Source organism: Helianthus annuus, chromosome 10 (assembly GCF_002127325.2).
Source record: "Helianthus annuus cultivar XRQ/B chromosome 10, HanXRQr2.0-SUNRISE, whole genome shotgun sequence".
Taxonomy (NCBI): Eukaryota; Viridiplantae; Streptophyta; class Magnoliopsida; order Asterales; family Asteraceae; genus Helianthus; species Helianthus annuus.
The window spans coordinates 140,123,084-140,145,293 of NC_035442.2; the positions used below are offsets into that span (position 1 = coordinate 140,123,084).

The 22,210-nt window shown below is 38.0% G+C and overlaps 1 protein-coding gene across 4 annotated transcripts; it reads right to left on the bottom strand.

Moving 5' to 3' along the window:
* Positions 1–5,410: 5,410 nt before the first annotated feature.
* On the bottom strand, positions 5,411–10,097 carry LOC110885828 (betaine aldehyde dehydrogenase, chloroplastic-like). 4 transcript variants are annotated; one of them, XR_004869574.1, is made up of 12 exons: positions 9,595–10,097; positions 9,319–9,474; positions 8,984–9,129; positions 8,819–8,899; positions 8,590–8,738; positions 8,414–8,506; positions 7,590–8,304; positions 7,434–7,510; positions 6,646–7,049; positions 6,396–6,503; positions 6,272–6,334; positions 5,411–5,817 (listed from the first exon to the last, which is right to left on the bottom strand). XR_004869574.1 is itself a non-coding variant. In XM_022133550.2 (10 exons), the coding sequence occupies exons 1-5, from the start codon at positions 9,137–9,139 to the stop codon at positions 8,190–8,192; spliced, it is 594 nt and encodes a 197-aa protein (XP_021989242.1). In that variant the 5' UTR covers positions 9,140–9,298; the 3' UTR covers positions 5,411–5,817; positions 6,272–6,334; positions 6,396–6,503; positions 6,646–7,049; positions 7,434–7,510; positions 7,590–8,189. The 4 variants fall into 4 exon arrangements, 2 of the variants coding, with proteins under 2 accessions (XP_021989242.1, XP_035834547.1); XR_004869573.1 differs by having other exon boundaries at positions 9,319–9,497; XM_022133550.2 differs by lacking the exons at positions 9,319–9,474; positions 9,595–10,097 and having other exon boundaries at positions 8,984–9,298.
* Positions 10,098–22,210: the final 12,113 nt, after the last annotated feature.

The following is a 22,210-nucleotide window of genomic DNA, read 5'->3' on the forward strand; positions in this document are numbered from 1 at the left end:
TAATCATAGAGGGTTATACTAACATGTTACTAGGTCCAAAAGAAGCTCTAAGGCAATCTTAATCTTGACTAAAACGGGTCAGAACTGAAAGTCAAAGCGAAAGTCAAACTATGCGACTTTCGGTTCCAAACCGGGTCTAAACAGAAAATTGTCGAGTTGAACATGTTGTGACATGTTCTTACATTAGTTACCAAGTTATATTAATGATCAAACAGGTTGCATGTATCCTACATTGCTAATTATGCGTTAATTTGGATTTAAGCATTCTGTTGACTTTTTAAAGTGTACTTTGACTCGACAATTAACATGGTTAGAGTGGGAATCTGATAATACCCTTTTAAGGGTTTGTTATCCACATAATTACCTACTTATAGGTATTTTTAATTCGAGATATTACTGAGTAATTATGAACTAATCTCGAAGTCAAACCTTAATTACGACGATTTGACTTTTAGCTAAATAACTAAGTTAAAAGGGATTAAAAAGGATTAAGGACACTTACAAAGGTCCTAATTAGGGTTAGAGACTTAATGAGAACTTGATGCTGTCCAGAAAAGCTCCAGAGAAGTCTTGAACCAAAGTCCCAAGTGAGCAAGTGAATATGGTTACAACACAAGTCCTTATATAGTGAACTATAAGGTCCAAGATCATGCCAAGCTAGCCTAGAATGGTTACAAGATCAACCCAAGTGTCCCTAATAGGCTAAATACTGCCTAGCAAGTCCTTGGTTTCGAAAACCATTCATGAGAGGCGGTGCAACAAGCTGACCAGGCAGCTGTCCATTTTCTGCTGCCAGCGACTGGCTTACGGACCGTAAGCCTAAGCTCTTGCGGTCCGTATGCTCCTCTTGCGGACCGTATGCTTGAATGGTTGCGGTCCGTAACCGCCTTTGCTGAAATCGCCCAGGTATGTATCTTACGGACCGTAAGCCTAGGGCCTTGCGGTCCGTAACCGGTGGCCAGAAGGCAAAAATTTTTACAAACTTCAAGCCTTGACCATGCAACTTCGTGGACTCCGAATCTCATGCCATCTTTTCCAGTTGGGGGACCAGTTTGCTCAGCCATTGCATGCTTAGCATGCTTTTACAATCCTTGGCATCTTGTAACAACTTAAAGTGACGGAAAACTTCCAAGTTTAAAACCTTGGATTCTTACAAAGGCTAAACATGTTTTATTAAGTTAGTTCCAATCTTTCTTAGATAAGAATTTAAATCAGGATTTTAGTAGTAATATCCTTAATGACCCAATTTCCATACAAAAGATGGAATTTTATTTATTTAGGAACAACCGTTTAATATATAACAGATTTTTGTCAAACAATTTAAGGATCTTGGGATTTTATAATTTGGGTCGTTCAGAGGTATTTTAATAACATGACGCCCTTTTCAAATCCTACCATACATCTTTATTTGATCCGGGTTCCTGACATGTTTGTCCCTCATGACACGTGTCTTTATTTTATTGGGTACGAATTTTCGAGGTCTTACAAGTTGGTGGTTTCATGAAGGCTACGGAGTCACATTGTAAATCGAGAAGGTTGAGGGAGGGAGGGAGGATTCAGTTTGAAAAAAGGCGGTGGTAGTTATGGAGTTTGTTTGTGGAAATGGGTTGGTTTGAAAAAGAAAAATAGCCCACGTGATGAAGGGTTTTCAAGCCCATGATGTAAACTTAGCATATATTCCATATAACATGGATGGATCATGGGAGCTTCTAAACTAATTGAGATAGTTACATTATAGCCGATACTGGACTCCAAAAAAGAAAAAAAAAAGATGGTTCTAAATAGGCCTGGTAAAGTGGGTAGATTTAGGCCATGGGTCAGGATGGGTTCAAGTCAAGATGGGTTCAGATCAAAACAGATGAGGAGCACGGTAAGTTGGTGGTGGCGGGCGGCAACGCCGGCAGCGCAGGCGTTGCAACAGGATGGCGCGTGTGGTGGCAGTGCGGCAGGGACGGTGCGGTGAGGCAGGAGGTGGCGAGGCGGCGTTGTGGGTGTTGCGCGGGTGATGGCGGTGCGGCAGGGCGGCGATTGGGTGGTGGCGAGGTGACATGGTTATGAACGTTGACTTATTTGAGATAACCAAATTCGTCGGTTGTATATAATTTAATTTAATAATTCTGTATTATAATATATTTTGGATTCTAATTTAGACCACACAATGTGGGCGTGATTTGATGGAGTTTATGACTGTCCACGCCGCACACATCACCCTGAGAACGGCATTGTGTGTGGGGCGAGCCGTTTTCCACCTTATAAACATTTTCACCACCTTCAAATCTCTCTTTAACACTCTATAATCTTTCACTTTTGCAACTTTGGGTAGAAAGTTCAAGAACCAAAATAATGAGTTTTGGGCTTTCTTCTTCCATTTTCTTACTTGATTTCTTCTTCCCTACACTTGGAAAATCTCTAGGAGTATTACCACTTATTTACCAAGGTAAAAAAGATGGTAAACCACCATTTTTAAGGTCCAAGTTAGAATTTTTAGTAAACTTTTTATAATTGTTTGTATTAACTTTGTTTTTGAATCTTTTGCATACCAAACCAAGTCACCAACAAACTTGAGGTTTGATTCCAGAAACTTGAGGTTTATATGCCTTCATTTCATGTCCTTGTAAGTAACTAAGTAATCATAAACAACAATGTGAGTGAAAACAAACCAAGTCTCCAAACACACAATGTTGAAAGACTCGTGTTAAGGTATGAATTGTGTTGTTGAGGACCTTGGTTCTACAATTAACAAATCAGAAAAATATCTTGTCTCTTTGCCTTTTGTTTTTTGGATTATTGGATTTTATCACCCCCAATTATCGACCATTGGCCACTACCACCCCCAACTAACACCTTGATGCCCAGCACCTCCAACTTGACTTTTAGTTTGTGCTGACACAACGTCGTTAACCAAACACTTAGTTAATTTTTTATCCTACGTGGCACTCCATTTCCTATGTGGCAAAATGAGGTGGATTATTTGGAGGCTTATGTGTATATTTTAATTACTATAGCTAATATATATATATATATACATATATATATATATATATATATATATATATATATATATATAGGGTAAGGTTCATGCGAGAACCACCTTTATTGCGAGAACCGCGAGAACCAATGTGAACACAAACTAAAATAGCTAAAAAGACCTAAAAACCCACCCCACCCCCCCCCCAAACCTAAACCCCCCACCCCCTTCCCAAAAAAAACCTAACACCCCTCCCCCCCACCAAAAAAACCTAAACCCCCCTCCCCCTCCCCCACCCCCCAAAAACCTAAACCCCACCCCACCCCCACCCCCCCCAACCAAGCTAAAATGCTAAAAACTAAACCCCCAAAAAAATCAAAAAAAATCTAAAAATTTTTTTTTATATTTTTTATGTTAAAATCGCTACTTTTAGTAGCAAAAAAAAATTTTTTTGGCTACTAAAAGTAGCGATTTTTTTTTATAAAAAATATTTATAAAAAAATTGTGTGTTTTTTAGCTATTTTTAGGCAGTTTTGGTTGTGTTCACATTGGTTCTCGCGGTTCTCACAATAAAGGGTGGTTCCTAACGGATCTTTATCCTATATATATATATATATATATATATATATATATATATATATATATATATATATATATATATATATATATCAGTTGGAACTTTTCTTGGGGCGTCTTTGGCTTTACGAGAGAAAGCTCGCCGTAGAAAAAAGTCTTTCTCTTCCCGTCCCGGGTCATCGGTGCGTCCACAGAAGAGGAAATCGCAATGCATCTTGCTCAGCAGGCGTAGCTTGGAGTGAGAGTGTAGCGGGGGTAAGGTATCACTTTGAGATCATGATAACCTTGTGAATTGATATAAATTATGGCATGCATCTCTGAGTAGAGTGGCATGGCTAAACATCATCCCAGAAACGAGTCAGCTTACCATTGCCAAAGTTCTGCCTGAAAGTCTTTCTGTATCAAATAAGACCTTTCTTTCAGCAGTTTTTCTTTCTAAAAGGTTGAGGTATATATATATAGGACAAAGATCCGTTAGGAACCACCCTTTATTGCGAGAATCGCGAGAACCAGTGTGAACACAAACAGTAATACCTAAAAAAATCTAAAAAACACCCAAAATTTTTTTTATTTTTTTACTATTTTTTATATAAAAACGCTACTTTTAGTATCAAAAAAAATTTTTAATTTTTTTTTTTTAAAATTTAAAATTTTTTTTTTTTTAAAAAAAAAATTTTTTTTGGCTACTAAAAGTAGTGATTTGAACATAAAAAATAGTAAAAAAATAAAAAAAATTAGATTTTTTTTATTTTTTTAGATTTTTTAGGTTTTTTGGGGGTTTAGTTTTTAGCATTTTAGCTTGGGGGGAGGGGGGTTTAGGTTTTTGGGGGGTGGGGGAGGGGGGTTTAGGTTTTTTTTTTTTTTGGGGGGGGGGGGGGTGAGGGGAGTTAGGTTTTTTTTTAGGTTTTTTGAGGGTTTTAGTTTTTAGCATTTAGCTTGGGGGGGGGGGGGGGTTAGGTTTTTGGGGGTGGGGGGTGGGGGTTAGGTTTTTTTTATGTTTTTTTAGCTATTTTAGGTTGTGTTCACATTGGTTCTCGCGGTTCTCACAATAAGGTGGTTCTCGCATGAACCTTACCCTATATATATATATATATATATATATATATATATATATATATATATATACTAGCCGTTTACCCGCGCGATGCGGCGGGAAACATATCACTTAGGTTGGTGAGTTTAGGGCTATGTACGGGGAGGTTCGGTTTTGGGCCATACCCAAAACCAAATTCGCGATGCAACAGAAAACACGACACTTGTTAGTCATTCTAAGGGTGTGCATGAGAAGGTTCAATTCAGTTGGGTCATATCTAAAATCTAAATTTGCGGTTAAGATATTGTGTTTATGGTCATTGATTATGTACGGGTTCCTATTTTCATATCGTATAAAAATTAAAATAAATTATTATAATAAGTTGACCGGTTATGGGTTATTAAAAATAAAAATTAAATGTAAAGTTAAAAGATATTGTGTTTATGGTATGGAATTATTATTTTACAAAATTCGGGATGATTGTGAGTGTTTTATTAGTAAGATGATTGTGAGTGTTTTATTAATGTAAAGGCCTGTGAAAATTTCGAACTTAAATAGGCTTCAGTAGCCTAAACATCCTATGTAAGGTTTTTTTTCGTTGCAATGTGCGTGTATCGTTTAATTACTAATTACTATGCTTCGTCATTTAACCTCCCGTTCCCGCCGCATCGCAGCGGGGGGCTCCCGCTCCACCCTAGTTGAATATAAGATGCAGTGCATCCTAATTTCAATTGTTAAACTTCATTTCTGACTTGAAAAGAGATAAGTACAATAACCATCATAAAATCAATTTTAATATCAATAAAAAGACAAACATCTCATATAAATAATGGTGAACTAAACAAACAATATATTAAAATTTAGTTACCCCGTTTAATAATCTTAAACATGATCATTATGGTAAGTACACCAACAACAATAACTAAGAAAAACACATATGAAATGTTACTTTAAACACAGGATCATTATGGGTGTGATATAGTTAGCACCAAGTAACTTGTGCATCAATCCCTCTCTTGAAATCAGGTTGCGCAGTGACGGATCAAACCTATGCCCATTTATGATCTTTGGTGTCCACTTGATTCTTGGTGACCGCAATCTCTTCCATCGGAATATACGCATAGCTTCCATTGATCGGTCCGGCTACAAACCCGGTGTACCCATCCATGACACCATGAATCGCCGAGAGTGCCAAGAGCGTGCAGTAAAGGTTATCAGTTGCATTTGTTGTAACCGCAGTCTTTACCGAGTGCACCAAGTATACTTAATGAATTAATTATATATCAAATAGAACACATGAGCTGGCAGTCTTTACCAATTTAAGGGTTATTAACCAGTCAACATTAACCAAGTTTAGGACCTTTAATATACAAACATCAGTTAGTTATATTTTAGGTGTATTTTTTACAAGTTGAGAGACTTTAACATACCAAAGTTAGGTTGAGGGACTTTTTCGTAAAAAAAAAAAAAAAAAAAAAGTAGATAGATTTTTTATGATAATAATCAAAATCAAAAACCATATATATATATATATATTGAGAATAGTATTCAAACTACCTGCCCTATTTTGACTCGCCCTAACATTTAACCATTTTGACTTGTTACCGAACTCGTTTATGCAAAAAAATACCCGAATTTTGGTTATATTTTATTACTAAATATATTTATATAGTTTGTTTAATTAAAGATCATACCAATGTTAGAAAATCATGGACTCGTGACTCCTTCATTGCGTCTGTAGCATGCTTCAACAAGGCCTGACCAGTACATAACAAAAAAAAAACAAAAGGAAGTTCATTTGTTTTGTTGATTACCGACCGTTTTGATATCCTCCATGCTTATGGATCCGGTTTTGCTCGGTTCTAATAGCGAAAATTGCTCCTTTAGATAAAATAACTCATCAGTACCCAGTGTCTTTACTAAAGCCTGCAAATGAGAAGATAAAACTGAATGTGATATTATTGAAGTAACGATATTATCAACCAGACCTGTAAAAAACTGACATGTTTTAACCCGAACGTATTACTTATTTTGACCAATACAATGCAAAGATTATAACATCTGATACCTGTAAAGATTTGAGATTCTTCAATGGAATTGACATTGGTGAGTTGGGCGTTGGGTTTATTACAGTACTAAAGTTGATCAAGATCGAAAGACGTTGGGATCCCCTAAAAAAGATTCACGTTTTGGTGATTTGAAGATACAACCAGTTGTAGCTTGGTTTGGGTATGGTTTGGTTGGACCAGGGGTGGAGCCGTAAGGCTATGAAAAGACACACTCGTTGCACTGTTGAGTCTACCGAGCATGCCAGATGGCGCATACGTGGCATTTGGCAATCTTCCTGAACATGATGTCCTAAAATCTCCTAATCCGTCAAGAGGGCTCATTCTCATGTAACAAGATGCATCGTTGTTGCTTCCAAACGCATCCACCATGTTAACTTGTTGACTGATCCTCATTAGGTAAAGCCTACATGAAGAAATCAAAATTTGCATAATTGAATTATTTTCAACATGGGTATTTCATTAACTTCCAAAATACCATATAATCCCCAAAAAAAGAGACCTTTCTTTCCATATAATTGCCAAAAAAAGACGCCAAAAAAAAACGCCTAATTTTTTTCCATTTAATCGCCAAAAATGAACTTTTACTACTTTATTCAAAAAAGAACATGTTTTTTTAACTATTTAGTTGTAAACAAAAACGGACGCTTATACGTTTCGCCGTGATAAAAACCTATTCTTTTCCATTGATCACCAAGAATGGTATTTTTCTCCCTTTAACCATCCAAAAAAGGGTTTTTCGCCATCTAATTGCCATATATATGCATTTTTTAAGAGAATATGTAAGTACCTGCAAATGGCTTGCTACATTTTCCCTAGTAAGCCCATCCACATTCATCGAATCAAGAATCCTTTTAGGCATAGTTTCTGTGTAATTTAGAATAAAAAACGTGCGTTAGCAACTATTGTACATGTAACCGATGTTAATTTACTAAAAAAGACTCACTCTCAATGCCCAGTTGATTAATAGCAGCAACGAATTTTCTATGGAGATCAATAGACCAAACAACCCGTGGCTTCTTCTTTGTCGTTGGATCGTCACTTTCATTACCATTTTCTTCATCTTCTTCTTCATCTTTTCGTTTTCGGTTCAACTTCTCATTATGATCTCCACCTTTGTTCCCTTGATCTGATTCTTCATGGTTGTGTTTTGACTTTGACTGTGATTTTGACTCAACTTTTCGCCTGATCACATGCTGCCATATATTGCATAGCTCCTCAATGCAAACCGGTTTCATGAGATAATCACAAGCGCCATGACTGACCCCTTTCATCACAAGTTCCGGTCACCGTTTCCTGATAACACTGAAACAATTTCATGAAATCTTTGCATCAGTTTTGAAACAATTTAGCTAAACATGTTCATGAGCTCGAGCTAACACAAAGCCAAATCCACTTAAACTGAACCCAAGCCAGCGAATTTCGGGTTAGGCTGGCGTTAGAAGTACGGTTTTGTAGCAGAAGCGAGCCTGGCCGGGCCCACCTAAAGTAAGTTGTACACAAAGAGCCGGTCTAAGCTCTGATAGATCCCCTTTGACTCCTATTTTTAGGTCTTCGAGTGAGTACAATATATCGTTACCACTGGACCAGTTTGTTCTAATTTTGTTCTCGGTTTCAAGTGCTTCAACGCGTCACGGTCAGCAAAATCTAGGTAAGAAAACCTGAAAAAATTCGTTCCCAAGTGTTACTTAAGATCAGATTATCAAACAACAGATTCAGTATTAAACAAACCGTACCCTTTAAGACTGCCAGATTCAGTATAGGACTTACATAGACGCCAACTCTGAGGGCTTAAGTACTGCAGCACACCCAGCAGCCAGTGCAGATGCAACTTTCCAAATAGCCATTAGCAAAGGATAATTCCTATAGAAAACAAATAAAACAGACCATAAGAAAAATATTTATTAGAAAATACAAATCATTATTAGAGTAGAGGTAGAGAGTACCATGGAGTAATCAGCCCAACAACACCAATTGGTTCCCTGATGATATGGAATTTAAAGGTATCCATTGGAAGATTAACAGGTGCGTTTCGTTTTACATCCAAAGCTTCAGCAAGAACAGCATTATATTCAAAACATCCAGCAACGTCATCCTGAGTAATAACATATACATTAGCTGGTTGTATGCTTAGTTAAGAAAATATAGCAAAATGATTATATGCAATGGACATACCATATCCCATGCTACTTCATGAAGTGGTTTTACACAATCAATGGCTTCAAGCTTAGCGAACTTATCCTTTTTCTCAGTAACCTATGCATAATTGAAAGCTTTAGCATATTAACGATAGAAAACAAACTGAACCCAAATTTAGAATATCATCCAGAAAATCCTTACCTTTGCAGCAATGGCGAGAAGATAGTTTGCACGATGAGCCCCAGAAGCTGATGCCCATTCTTTTCCTTCATCACGTTTAAGAGCTCTGCGTGCTGCTTTCACAGCAATATCAATATCCTCCGCGGTAGCTGCTGCTGATATATCCCCTGCAACCATATTTTTCAACACATGCAAGTAATGTTAGCAAATCAAGACATGAACAGACCAAACAGTTAAGAATCAAGAACATCAGGTAGTAGATTGCATAATGCACACATGAGATTAACAATAATAATGAAAAATACATAAAGGACTCAAGTAAACGTTCAACTTCAACCCCACCAAATCAAGCACACCTGTAACCCCAAGCAATGTTGGAATTCCATCTTTACCATCTCGAGTGGATCTCTATCGTGAAGAACATCGGACCGAGATCACTAATCGAAACCCTTGCCGTCGCCTCCGCTTTCTAGCTTTGTCGTACCAGCACAAACACGCCACCAGTTTCTAAACTATTGAAATCAGCAATACAATCCTCAAAATTACAAATTTTCAACATCAGTTTCTAGAACTAACGAAATCTGAAGCACATGACCAACAAAAATAAGAAAAAAAAAGGTTGCTAGAATTACCTTCGTTGTCAGAAAACGTACATGCAGCCGATAAATCAGAAGCGGGTTGTCGAAACCTACCTCAATCACCATCTACCGCCAGATGCTCGTCTCATTTGCCACCAATCTGCTGGAGAATCCCACTGCCGGAACCCTAATCGGCGGATTTTAACACCGCACACCACACCGTCACAGGTTGGGGTCATGGATTTGAAATCGAATGAAAGTAAAACCCTAGATCTGGTGAAATCCTCACAGATCTGTTCATGAGTCGCCGAGAGAGAGAAGGTTGATGAAGTTTTGTGAGAGTCAAAATAATGAAAGTAAAACCCTTGATCCGTGTGAGCTGAATATCAGCCGTCCATATCACAATCCGTGTGAAAAAGTGAAAGAAATGGACGGCTGAAGATGAATCAGTTTAAGGGTAAATTATGTTGTGTTTCTTGGTGCTTTAAGTGTTGTACATTATGCATTGAGGGTTTTTTAAGTACATTGCTCAATTACCATCCTATCCTTCATATATGCTTTTTATAGTAGTATATATATATATATATATACACACACACACACACACAGGTAGAGGTTCCTGTAAAAAAGAGGGTTTTTTGTGAGAAGGGTAAGAAAGAATCTACACCATTAGATCAAGTCTACACCATTAGATCTTTGATCTAATGGTTGAGATCAATAAGGACCAAATTGTAAAATGTGTTTTATTATTTTGGACTGATTTGAAATATGTAGGGGTAATAAAGTCTTTATATCCATTTTGAAAAAGGAAACCGTATAAAAAAACCCTACAAAATCGCGATTCACTCTGTATCATCTTTCTTCTCCACCGTAAAGATTTGTCTCTGTCAACCACCGTGAGAGTCCATCATACACACGGCAGTGGAGCGGCGGTTGCAGCAGCACCGGTCATCATCTCCGGCGATGTCACCGGCGCATCTGCAGTCAAGGTTAGGTCAACCGTCAGGTTACTCAACGATTAAGCGGACACAGAACGTCGCTGCGAAGGCTGCGGCGCAGCGGTTAGCGCAAGTTATGGCTTCTTAGACTACCAGTGATGATGATGAGGCTGAGGATGATGATGACCCAAGGTTATATATATATATATATATACACAGGTAGAGGTTCCTGTAAAAAAGAGGGTTTTTGTGAGAAGGGTAAGAAAGAATCTACACCATTAGATCAAATCTAGGTTGAGATCAATAAGGACCAAATTGTAAAATGTGTTTTATTATTTTGGACTGATTTGAAATATGTAGGGGTAATAAAGTCTTTATATCCATTTTGAAAAAGGAAACCGTATAAAAAAACCCTACAAAATCGAGATTCACTCTGTATCATCTTTCTTCTCCACCGTAAAGATTTGTCTCTGTCAACCACCGTGAGAGTCCGTCATACACACGGCAGTGGAGCGGCGGTTGCAGCAGCACCGGTCATCATCTACGGCGATGTCACCGGCGCATCTGCAGTCAAGGTTAGGTCAATCATCAGGTTACTCAACGATTAAGCGGACACAGAACGTCGCTGCGAAGGCTGCGGCGCAGCGGTTAGCGCAAGTTATGGCTTCTTAGACTACCAGTGATGATGATGAGGCTGAGGATGATGATGACCCAGGGTTATATATATATATATATATATATATATATATATATATATATATATATATATATATATATATATATATATATATATATATATATATATATACACAGGTAGAGGTTCCTGTAAAAAAGAGGGTTTTTGTGAGAAGGGTGAAAAAAAATCTACACCATTAGATCAAATCTAGGTTGAGATCAATAAGGACCAAATTGTAAAATGTGTTTTATTATTTTGGACTGATTTGAAATATGTAGGGGTAATAAAGTCTTTATATCCATTTTGAAAAAGGAAACCGTATAAAAAAACCCTACAAAATCGCGATTCACTCTGTATCATCTTTCTTCTCCACCGTAAAGATTTGTCTCTGTCAACCACCGTGAGAGTCCGTCATACACATGGCAGTGGAGCGGCGGTTGCAGCAGCACCGGTCATCATCTCCGGCGATGTCACCGGCGCATCTGCAGTCAAGGTTAGGTCAACCGTCAGGTTACTTAACGATTAAGCAGACACAGAACGTCGCTGCGAAGGCTGCGGCGCAGCGGTTAGCGCAAGTTATGGCTTCTTAGACTACCAGTGATGATGATGAGGCTGAGGATGATGATAACCCAGGGTTATATATATATATATATATATATATATATATATACACACACACACACACACAGGTAGAGGTTCCTGTAAAAAAGAGGGTTTTTGTGAGAAGGGTAAGAAAGAATCTACACCATTAGATCAAATCTAGGTTGAGATCAATAAGGACCAAATTGTAAAATGTGTTTTATTATTTTGGACTGATTTGAAATATGTAGGGGTAATAAAGTCTTTATATCCATTTTGAAGAAGGAAACCGTATAAAAAAACCCTACAAAATCGCGATTCACTTTGTATCATCTTTCTTCTCCACCATAAAGATTTGTCTCTGTCAACCACCGTGAGAGTCCGTTATACACACGGCAGTGGAGGGGCGGTTGCAGCAGCACCGGTCATCATCTCCGGCGATGTCACCGGCGCATCTGCAGTCAAGGTTAGGTCAACCGTCAGGTTACTCAACGATTAAGCGGACACAGAACGTCACTGCGAAGGCTGCGGCGCAGCGGTTAGCGCAAGTTATGACTTCTTAGACTACCAGTGATGATGATGAGGCTGAGGATGATGATGACCCAGGGTTCTGGTTTGCTAATATGGTGTTATATACTATTCATAGTGTTTGTATAGTGATTTGTAGTGTTATATCTTGTTTTGTAGTGTTATGTACTTATTACAGTATGAATGGTGTTTTGCAGTGTCTTTAATAGTGTTATATACTTATTGAATGGTGTTATATAATTATTGAATGGTGTTATATATGTGCTGAATGGTGGTTGCAGTGTTATTTGTAGTGTTTTTATTGAGATCTTTAAAATTGTGTCACATACTTATTAAATGGTGTTATATACTTATTGAATGGTGTTATATATGTGATGAAGGGTGGTTGCAGTGTTATTCGTAGTGTTTTTATAGAGATCTTTAAAATGGTGTTATATACTTATTGAATGGTGTTATATACTTATTGAATGGTGTTATATAATTATTGAATGGTGTTATATATGTGCTGAATGGTGGTTGCAGTGTTATTCGTAGTGTTTTTTTGTAGAGATCTTTTAAAAAAATCATGTTCCTATAAATAAGGTGGCGGTTATGGAAGGTTTTGAATTAATTGAATCAATGGTAAAATTACTTGTTTACCCTTTTGAATTAATTTAAGTTGAGGACACATGTCATCTCCACAATATTTCTCACACTTCTCACGCTTTTAACCTTTTTTACAATAACTTTACCATATATATATATATATATATGGTCGGGATTTAGAGAAAACGGTGAAAAGTGTGAGAACGGTGAGAACGCTTATGGATCGTCCGATCTGTTAGGAAACTTTATTTGTAAGTATTGAAGAAAATCTCAATCAACTGGATCTCTGAAGAAGATAACACTCCTGAAGAACACAGCAAGATGAAGAAAATTAGTTGGGACAACTGAAAAGCAAAGTATCTACTACATAGAATCACAAGTTGATCAAGAGTTGATTTGGATTATCAGAGAAGGTCGTTTCTGATAGATCTGATGATATTTCTGATGAAACATCATCAGTTTCTGACAAATTCTGATCATCAGACTTTCTGATGATTTGTTCACCAGAATTTCTGATGAAGTGGTTTATCGGAAATTCTGATGAAAGACCCACTTGTCTAAAAATCACAACTCTATCCTGCCACCCATGACCGAAGCATGACATTATTGGTTTTCATGATTACAAATGCAACTTGAACGATGGATTCAATGGATATGTCAAATTGCTACTTTACGCAGGACTTATTGCATGAATAAACAATTGTTTATTCATGTCCACAGCCGTCTACAAATAGAAGGCTCGAGAGGCAGAAGATACTTGAGTTTGAAGCTTAGCATTCATATACAAACACCCAAACTCCACTGCTCTTCTCACCCACAGAAATCAAGATTCATTTGTATTAGATAATAATCTTACAATCACCTTGTTAAACTAATTTGTTTCAAAGTGATATAAACTTGATAATTCTGTAGGTCTTGTTTCTTGAAAGTCTGATTTCTATTTCCGCACATCTTTTTCACATATACTGAAATCACTTGCCATATTACGTAAAAAGAAGTTGTTAAGGCCATACTGGGTCCAACAATTAGTATCAGAGCAGATTGAATAAATTATTTTCAAACGATCAATCGCTCTTCTTCTTTTTTCTAAATATGGCCAGCTTTCAAACCTGGAATAATGCTTTCAATATTGGTTCTATGTCCAAACCTCCGACTCTGGTCAGGGAGGAATACCCCTAATGGAAAATCAGGTTGGTCAATTTCCTTAATGGTCATGACCGAGCTCTGTTTAGATCCATTGAAAGGGGTCCACATATATCAATGACTGAAATACCTGCAATTCTAGCAACTGACCAACTACCTGCTATCCCTTCCTCCCGAGCTCCCAAAAGTGAAATACTTTGGAGCGAGGAAGACAAGGAACTGGTAGCAGGGGATGAAAGAGCAAAATCACTCTTAATAATGGCCATCCCCAATGACATATTTTCACAAGTTGATGCTTGTGCATCAGCTAAGGAAATATGGGATCAGTTGGAAAATCTTTGTGAAGGAGGAGAAAGGATGAAAAGAAACAAGAGAACAAACAACGTCTCATCCTATGAAAGGTTTAAAAGTTTACCTAATGAAAAGTTAAATAACACATATCAAAGGTTCACAAAACTTTTAAACGAGCTAAAGAAATTTGGAATAACTAAATCAAATGATGAAAGAAACATAAAATATCTTGATGTTTTGCCTAGAGAATGGAGAAGTCTCACAATGACTTTGTCATCAACCTTAGAACTAGGAAACATGAGTCTTCATGACTTATATAGCATCTTGATCCCCAGAGAGGAAGAAATATTTGAAGAAACCATTCAAAGAGGGGGATCTTTAGCTCTTATCTCTAACTCACAAAGACAAACAACTTCCAATGATCAACAACCATCAAACAGCCAGGTCTTTGAAACTTCTGATTCATCATCAGATTTTTCAGCCTTTGCTGATGCAATAGCACTGCTCACCAAAACATTTGAGCGGAGGTTGAGGGGAGGAGGCCAGAGCTACCAGAGGAGTGATAGAAGGAGGATGGATGATAGATCTAAAGAAGAAGTTAGATCTAAGGATAAAGGAAAGGCTGAGGTGGTGTGTTACAAGTGCAAGCAAAAAGGTCATTATGCATCTGAGTGTAAGACCAAGAAGCTGAAAGATGTTGCTTACTATGAAAAGAAGCTTGAGGAAGCTAAGAAGCAACAACAGCAAGTCAGCTTAATTGCTGGAACAGATACATGGCTATTTGATGATTCTTCTGATGATGAAGAAGAAGAAATGGCCAACTTCTGTCTCATGGCACTTTCTGATGACATACCAGAGACTTCGGGACAACATGTAAGTTTAAATAATCTTGATCTTGAACACAAGCTAAATGAGCTCATGTCAGATTTTTTAAACTTGCAAGTTAAACATCAATCAGATGGTAAAAAATCTGATGAGTTGCAGAGGACCTTGAATAAAATCATTCTTGAAAACCAATTACTTATAGAACAAAGTTTAGATCAAAGAGCAAAAATTGAGTTCTATGAAAATGAAAGAAGAGATCTTTACAAGAAAATCAATGATAAAGAAATTAACGTAAGAGGTTTTCAAGAGGCAAAAGAATTCATAAATTTCATAGAGTCCATTCCAAAGAACAAAGGAGAAGGGTTGGGTTATGTAAGAACAAATAATAACAAACTCACTGTCTTTGTAAAAGCAACTCAATAGACTTCTGATAAATTCTTATCAGAATCTGATTCTGAAACTTGCAAATCAACATGTTCTGAATACTCCTTTGATAAGCCAAATTTTGAACCAAAAAGAAGTGAATACAATCAAGAGTTTGTAAAAACTCCAGAAGAAGTTCACTCATCTTTTCAAAACTATCTCTTCATTCCATCACAAGAAGGAAAATCAGAAATTTCTGATGATTCCTGTATGTGTGTTGAAATACTGAAGCTTGTTCAACACCATCTCCAAAAGAAAAAGAAAAATTCTGTTAATGGCTCAGCATTTAATAGAAATTCTGATGAAAGGTCATCTAGAAGAAATAATAGAACCAGAATATCATCAGAAAGTGTACCCAAGCATGCCTGGGTACCTAAAACCCTCTAATCATTTCATTTCAAGACCATCATGTGCAGCAGATCTGGTACTGCAACTCGGGAAGCTCCAAGCACATGACTGGAGATAGGAGCTTACTCAGCAACTTTGTCTCAAAGCTGGGTAAAATGGTGAATTTTGGAAATGAAATAAATGAAAGGAACATCTGACCATTGAAGAAAGTAGCCTATATAGGCTTAAGGTATATTCTGCTAAATCATGGTCAACATTGTGATAAAGTTCTCCTTGATTTGTAACTTGTTTAAATAAAAAGAATCATAAGAAGAAAAAGTGCATTTCTGATAAAACACCAGAAGATCTGATAAATTATAAGAAAATCTGATACATCATCAGAAAAATCTAACAAATTATCAGAATTTCTGGTAACAAATCAGAAAACTTCTTAAAACAAAATTGTTGAATGATTATTTGAACAAGTTCATATATTTCATCACCTTTATCCATAACTCAAAACTGACAAATTCATAATTTAAAATTGTGTATTCTTTTAATTTTTAGTTTATTTTATTTTCTTTGGAAAACGTCTTATGACAGAAGATTTTCTGGAGATTGTCAATAGGTGTAGAGATTTTTTTTTCTCTTCTTCATTAAATACACTGAAATGACAACAGTAGGCAATCATGATAGAAAATTGAAAAATAGCCGCCTAAATCATTTAATGAAGAGGGTTCAATCTGGGTTATTCTTAATGTCACCTGAGAAAACAATAAAATAACCAAGATTGTGGTAGACAAGATACAGTGGGTAGATAACATTTATGGCAATTATTAAATTTACTATATATGTCTACCACATTAAGCAAAGACAATCACCTTCATCTAGAAATTCAGAAAATCTCTTCATCTCTTTCTTCACAGATACAGATCTTCACTTAAAAAAAATGCTTACATTACGAGCTGATCGTTTCCCACTTCTTTTACATCCATACCACAACCTCAAACTCAGAACCAGTTTTGAGGGTCCTCTCTGGGATGGATGTCAAACTGTGGTAAACATGCTTATGGCAAGTAACCTAGGAAATGCTCTCACTGCCAACATAACAATATTCCCTGAAATCCTTCAAACATTCTAGCAAAATGCAACATTGTCAGAAAGTCAAGATAGAGGGTGGATATGTGACAACCCGAACTTCCTAGGTTAGTCTCGTTTCGTTTTGGGATCGTAACTTCTCATTATTTCTCTCAAACGCTTTATCCTCTGTTAACTTTGCTAAACGTTTCATCTTATGATAAACTTATTAAACGTAAATGTAATTGGATATGATTAGGTGTGTGGTTGGATTTTTTTATATGTGTCAAGCAATTGGGCATTGGACCGCAATCACCTTAAGCTATCTCGGCCCACACTGTCAGGCCCGAATCACTTGAGCGAATCACTTGAGCCCATCTCTTTGTGGGTTTAGCATATTTTTTAGAACTTGAAGTACTTATTGGTCTTGGAGACGGGTATAGTCCAATACTTGTGAATACTTCATCTCGGCCCAACATATATCGAAGCCTAAACTGCCGTTCTACCTAGTGTGGCGGCAGCCCACTTTCATGGGCTTAAGCCCACTCCGAATTGGATCTAAATCGCCCCACAACTTCTATTAATTAGGGAACGTAATGTTATCATGTTGAAACTTAAAACAAAACTCAAAAACTAAGAACCCTACTCTTCCTCACTTGTATTGCGACGGCAGCAGCCCATCATTCGAAGTAAAGCTAACAGCGGTCTGCTCATATCTTTCGAAGTTCTTGTCATCTTCCCACTTGATTTGGTTAGTGGATTTATATTATAATGAATTTATAGTCACGAATCTAATTTTTGATTGGCTATCCATTAATTAGATTAAACTGCATGATACTTGGTATGATAATCGGTGAATTATTGTGATCTTTTAGTGGTTGCATGATGAATGGTATTCCTAGGTAAGGTTTGTAGGTGACGTAGGGTTGGGTAGCATGCAAATTTGTATGGTAGGTGGTGAGCACGTGTCTCACAGTTAGTAAAAGTGATAAATAAGGATCCATTGGTGATGAATTAATATGATAGGATGCTAATGATTAGAAAATTATAACAAGAATGATGGCATAATAATGTGATCGGCTGTGAAACGTGACTGGGGTTGTGCGTTACTGTTCTCCGACGAAGTTCAGGTTTCGTCACAAGACTTAACTCGACGAAACTTCATGTTTCGCTGCAAACCTGATATTCTACCTCTGTGATGTTTGTAAATGTGAGCTTGTTATGTGGAGTTTTGTGTATGCATGTTGTACCATTTAGTTCACCTGGGAAAGCTATGTGCCGTAAATAACTGATGTGTTCCTTTAGATTGGTAATGAATGAATATGAGTCTATATATGGTAGTTTGTCGGTTGGGTTAACAGGAAGCATGATAGGGCCAAGGGTTGTTAATGCTAATGGGTAAATTAAGTTACTAGTCAATTGTAAATTGAAGGGGATTGGGTATTAGTGGACGAGAACCACCAACAAAGATGAGTTCGCAGAATTATGTTGCATGATTTTGTTGTTCAAATGATTGTAAAGTGTTATGGGTTAATATTAATACATGTATAATTATGTGAATGGCGAGTGAGCTGTTAATGTATGGCATTATGATATATGGGTTTATGATGTGAAGATACATAACTTGAATACTCATTATAACTCGTGTGATAATATGTGCTATGTTATGATATGTGCTTGTGCTGTGATTGGAGTAGGATTCGAATATTTACTACGACTTGCGTAATGAAATATATTTTCTTATTTGCAACTTGTGTAACGAATGCAAAGATCTCTTGTGTTATGTTTGCACGAAACTGACTAACTTGGTAACCCCAATAGGGATTAATTAACCAAGTGGAAATACATACTTAAATCTTACCGAGCAAACCTAAGGTGAGTTCACTGCACTTTTCCAAGCATGCGTCCCGGTGGTTTGGGACATCTGGTAAACGTTTCTAAAGGGAATACTGGGTAAACTGTTTATTTGGGATGTTGGTTATTGAACACAGTATAAATCATGTAAGACCCCATACATCTACCATGTTGCTGAAGAAGCAACGAGGTATTTAGTTGATAGCGCTATTAGGTTTGGCACCCTCACACCGGGCCGAAAGGACGGGCGTGAACTAATTACCTGGACTTCATGACCAATGCCTAGTTAGAGGCATTGGGGTTGGGCATTCACATCGTGTACATATAAGACCCCTTACATCTATTCAAGGTTGTTTGATACCTTGACATCATGACCAATGCCTAAATGGAGGCATTGGGGTTGGGCATTCACATCTAGTCGCCACATACGGTAATCGAGTTAATAACAACATCAAATCAACTTGGGAAACTGTTTTGTATAAACACCTGGTAAACTAAACTCGGTAACAAAACTTTGAACTCACCAGCGTCGTCTGACACACTTGTCTGCATGCTTGCAGGTCTGTAGGTTTATATCATGGAACTTGCTGTCTGGAAGGCTGAAGTGGTCATGGGTCGAGATACATGGGTTCGTAACACAAGCTTAATGGTTTTTGAACACGTGGTTTACGAAACGAGTAACAAGTGATTATTGCTTCCGCTGTATACAATGAATTACATTTAATGATTTGTAACACTTTATCATAATGAACGAAAGTTTTTATTTAAATATGTGCTACAGTTCAATGTGATTGGTGGCTTGGATCCTGGTACGTCACACGTCCCGCGATGTTTCCGCATGTGGTATTTTGGGGGTGTGACAGTTTGGTATCAGAGCCACTGGTTATAGTGAACTTGGTTTTAAAACTTTTTGTAAAACCAGACTATAACCGAGCAGTTCTGAATAAGTAAATACGACCATGACACTCAGCTCCAGATTGCAAGGTTCGTCTTTCTCACTTGTTGCATACATTACATGATTAGTACACATTTGTTTATGACGTAGCATACGAACACACACTCGTCACTATAGCATGATGGCATGGATTGCTTGCTTACTTTATGATGCGTTGATAGTTTGTCATAGTCTTTGGATTTCTATGATCATATCGTTTTGATAACCTCCGTTTGATATCTGGGTTTGAAGGACCATTTGACATGAGTTAGGAGGAACTGAGACGAGCATGCAAATCGCAATATTATTATGGGTGCACACATAATAATAATGTGGGGTGCATGCGAGTCCCAGTGAGGCTTAACAAGTGAAAAGGGGGTTCCGCACCGTTATTTGATTGATGTGAAATGCAACAGTCTATAGGAGTCGTAGCAGTGATTGTCTCCTACTTGAACGTAATCTTTTCACTCCTCTTTGAATTCTTTCGAATCTCGATGCTATCGAGTATTACCTGAACACCCATCTGAACGCCTAGCGAACTGTGTAGAATGTTAGGTGCTTGTACAAACATCCCTGAGTTGGATGTTGCAGCGTCACATGATTGGATGATACCTTCTCACTCCTTTTCATTGGTTGGAACTCTGTGTATTGACGCCTTAGATTCTGTAAGTGCGATCGTTTCTGCAACACCCTAGCAACGTACTGTGTATTACTCGACCAACTTGCAAGAACGATGGATAAGAGGATGAGCGTAGTACTTTACCGACTTCGGTAATTGGACGACCCTGACTATCAACAACGAACATCAGCAATTTGACGCCAATCGAATCTTTAACCTTGGTAAGCGACTTATGGGAGTCGACTCTTATGAATCAATCGGGACATAAACAATGACAATTGACCATGATGTGGAATGTGTAACTGCCAGCACAATGAGCAGCGCCTTAGAACGTGGCACGGAATGTGAAAGGATGGATATTGTTGGTGAAAGATCGCAGGACTCCGTTTCGAGCAACGACATTAGGAGCAACAGTCACGATGACAGCAAGGTACTCGCAAATCATGACTTTCGGTATGGAAATGATGGTGGCTTCAACAGGGAATGGTAGATGTTAAGGCAAGACGCCAACAACCCAGGGAGCAATGACAGTTTTGGGAATTCAAGTAGCAGTAGCAACAACACTGGATGTGGTACTCGTGAAGGGCATTCAGGATTGGCGTGGGCGACGCCAGGATTATAACAACATGGTGGGCTACACGTTCTTAGTAACTAATCGCTTCATCACTGTTCTGCTTAACCCTGATGCTTCTTGAAACCGAACCTGCTGTGGAATCGGCTGATGGCAAGTTAACTGAAACCTCATATGATTGTTGGGAACTCGACCCTGTGGGACAAGTGTTCGACTTCGACCTTCCTTCTACTACCCTTGACAGTTTTGACGCAGTGGTTAGGGTGGATTGGTTATTCAGATATCGCGCAGATATACCCTGTAAGAAGGTAGTTTTGCGTATCCTTCCCCTAGCGGAGGACCGTTGTCTGTTCTAAAGCGTCAGAGTGGCGCAAGGGTTAGCGCCATTTCAGCTATGAAGGCCCAGAAGTTTCTACGGAGGGATCACCCCATTACGTTAGCAACCGTTACTGGTGTTAAGGCTAAGGGAAAGAAGATCGAGGATCCACCAATTGTTCGTGATTCCTCTCGGTGTGCTACCCAAGAAACTCTCAGGTTTACTTCTACAACTAACTGGGTAAAATCTCAGTTTGATCTCACGCTAGAAGCAGCCCTGATTACTCGTACTCTTATCGTCTTGCACCAGGAGGGTTGCAATTATTGTCTAATCAACTTCAGGAACTATTGCACATGAGTTTTATCGGACCTAGTTTTTCGCTTTGGGGAGCCCTAGTTATATCCCTGAAGATAAACCTTTTCGTATATTTACTGATTATCGAGAACTTAACAAGGTGACAGTTAAGAACCGCTTGCCTCGACCATGTATTGACAAGCTGTCGACCAGTTGCGAGGGACAAGCTCCCATTCGAGGATTGACTATCGAACAAACTATCATCAGGTCGAAGTCCGAGGGGAGAATGCCCTTAGAATGGCATATTGAACGCAATGCGGCCATTGCAACCTTGTACACCATGATCATTGAGATAATCAACACACCAGCAGCTTATTGGACCACAAGAATCGACCGTGTTTGTTGATGATGTTTTGGACCATTCTCAGGAGAAAGGAACAACATGGGCGGCGTATGTATCTTAGTTTAGAGTTACTGAGGGAGGAGCCACTCCACATGAAGTCTTGTTAATGGTAACTTCTGGATTCGAAAGGTACATTTTGGGCATATAAACAACGAAGTGGGAATACGCGTGGATCTCGCCAAGATCCATTTAATTAGAAACTAATCAACACCTAAGATCCCTTCGAGGATACAACAATCTCTTTAGCACAGTAGGGTGCAGTGCTCGTGGAAGACAAAAGAGGAGGG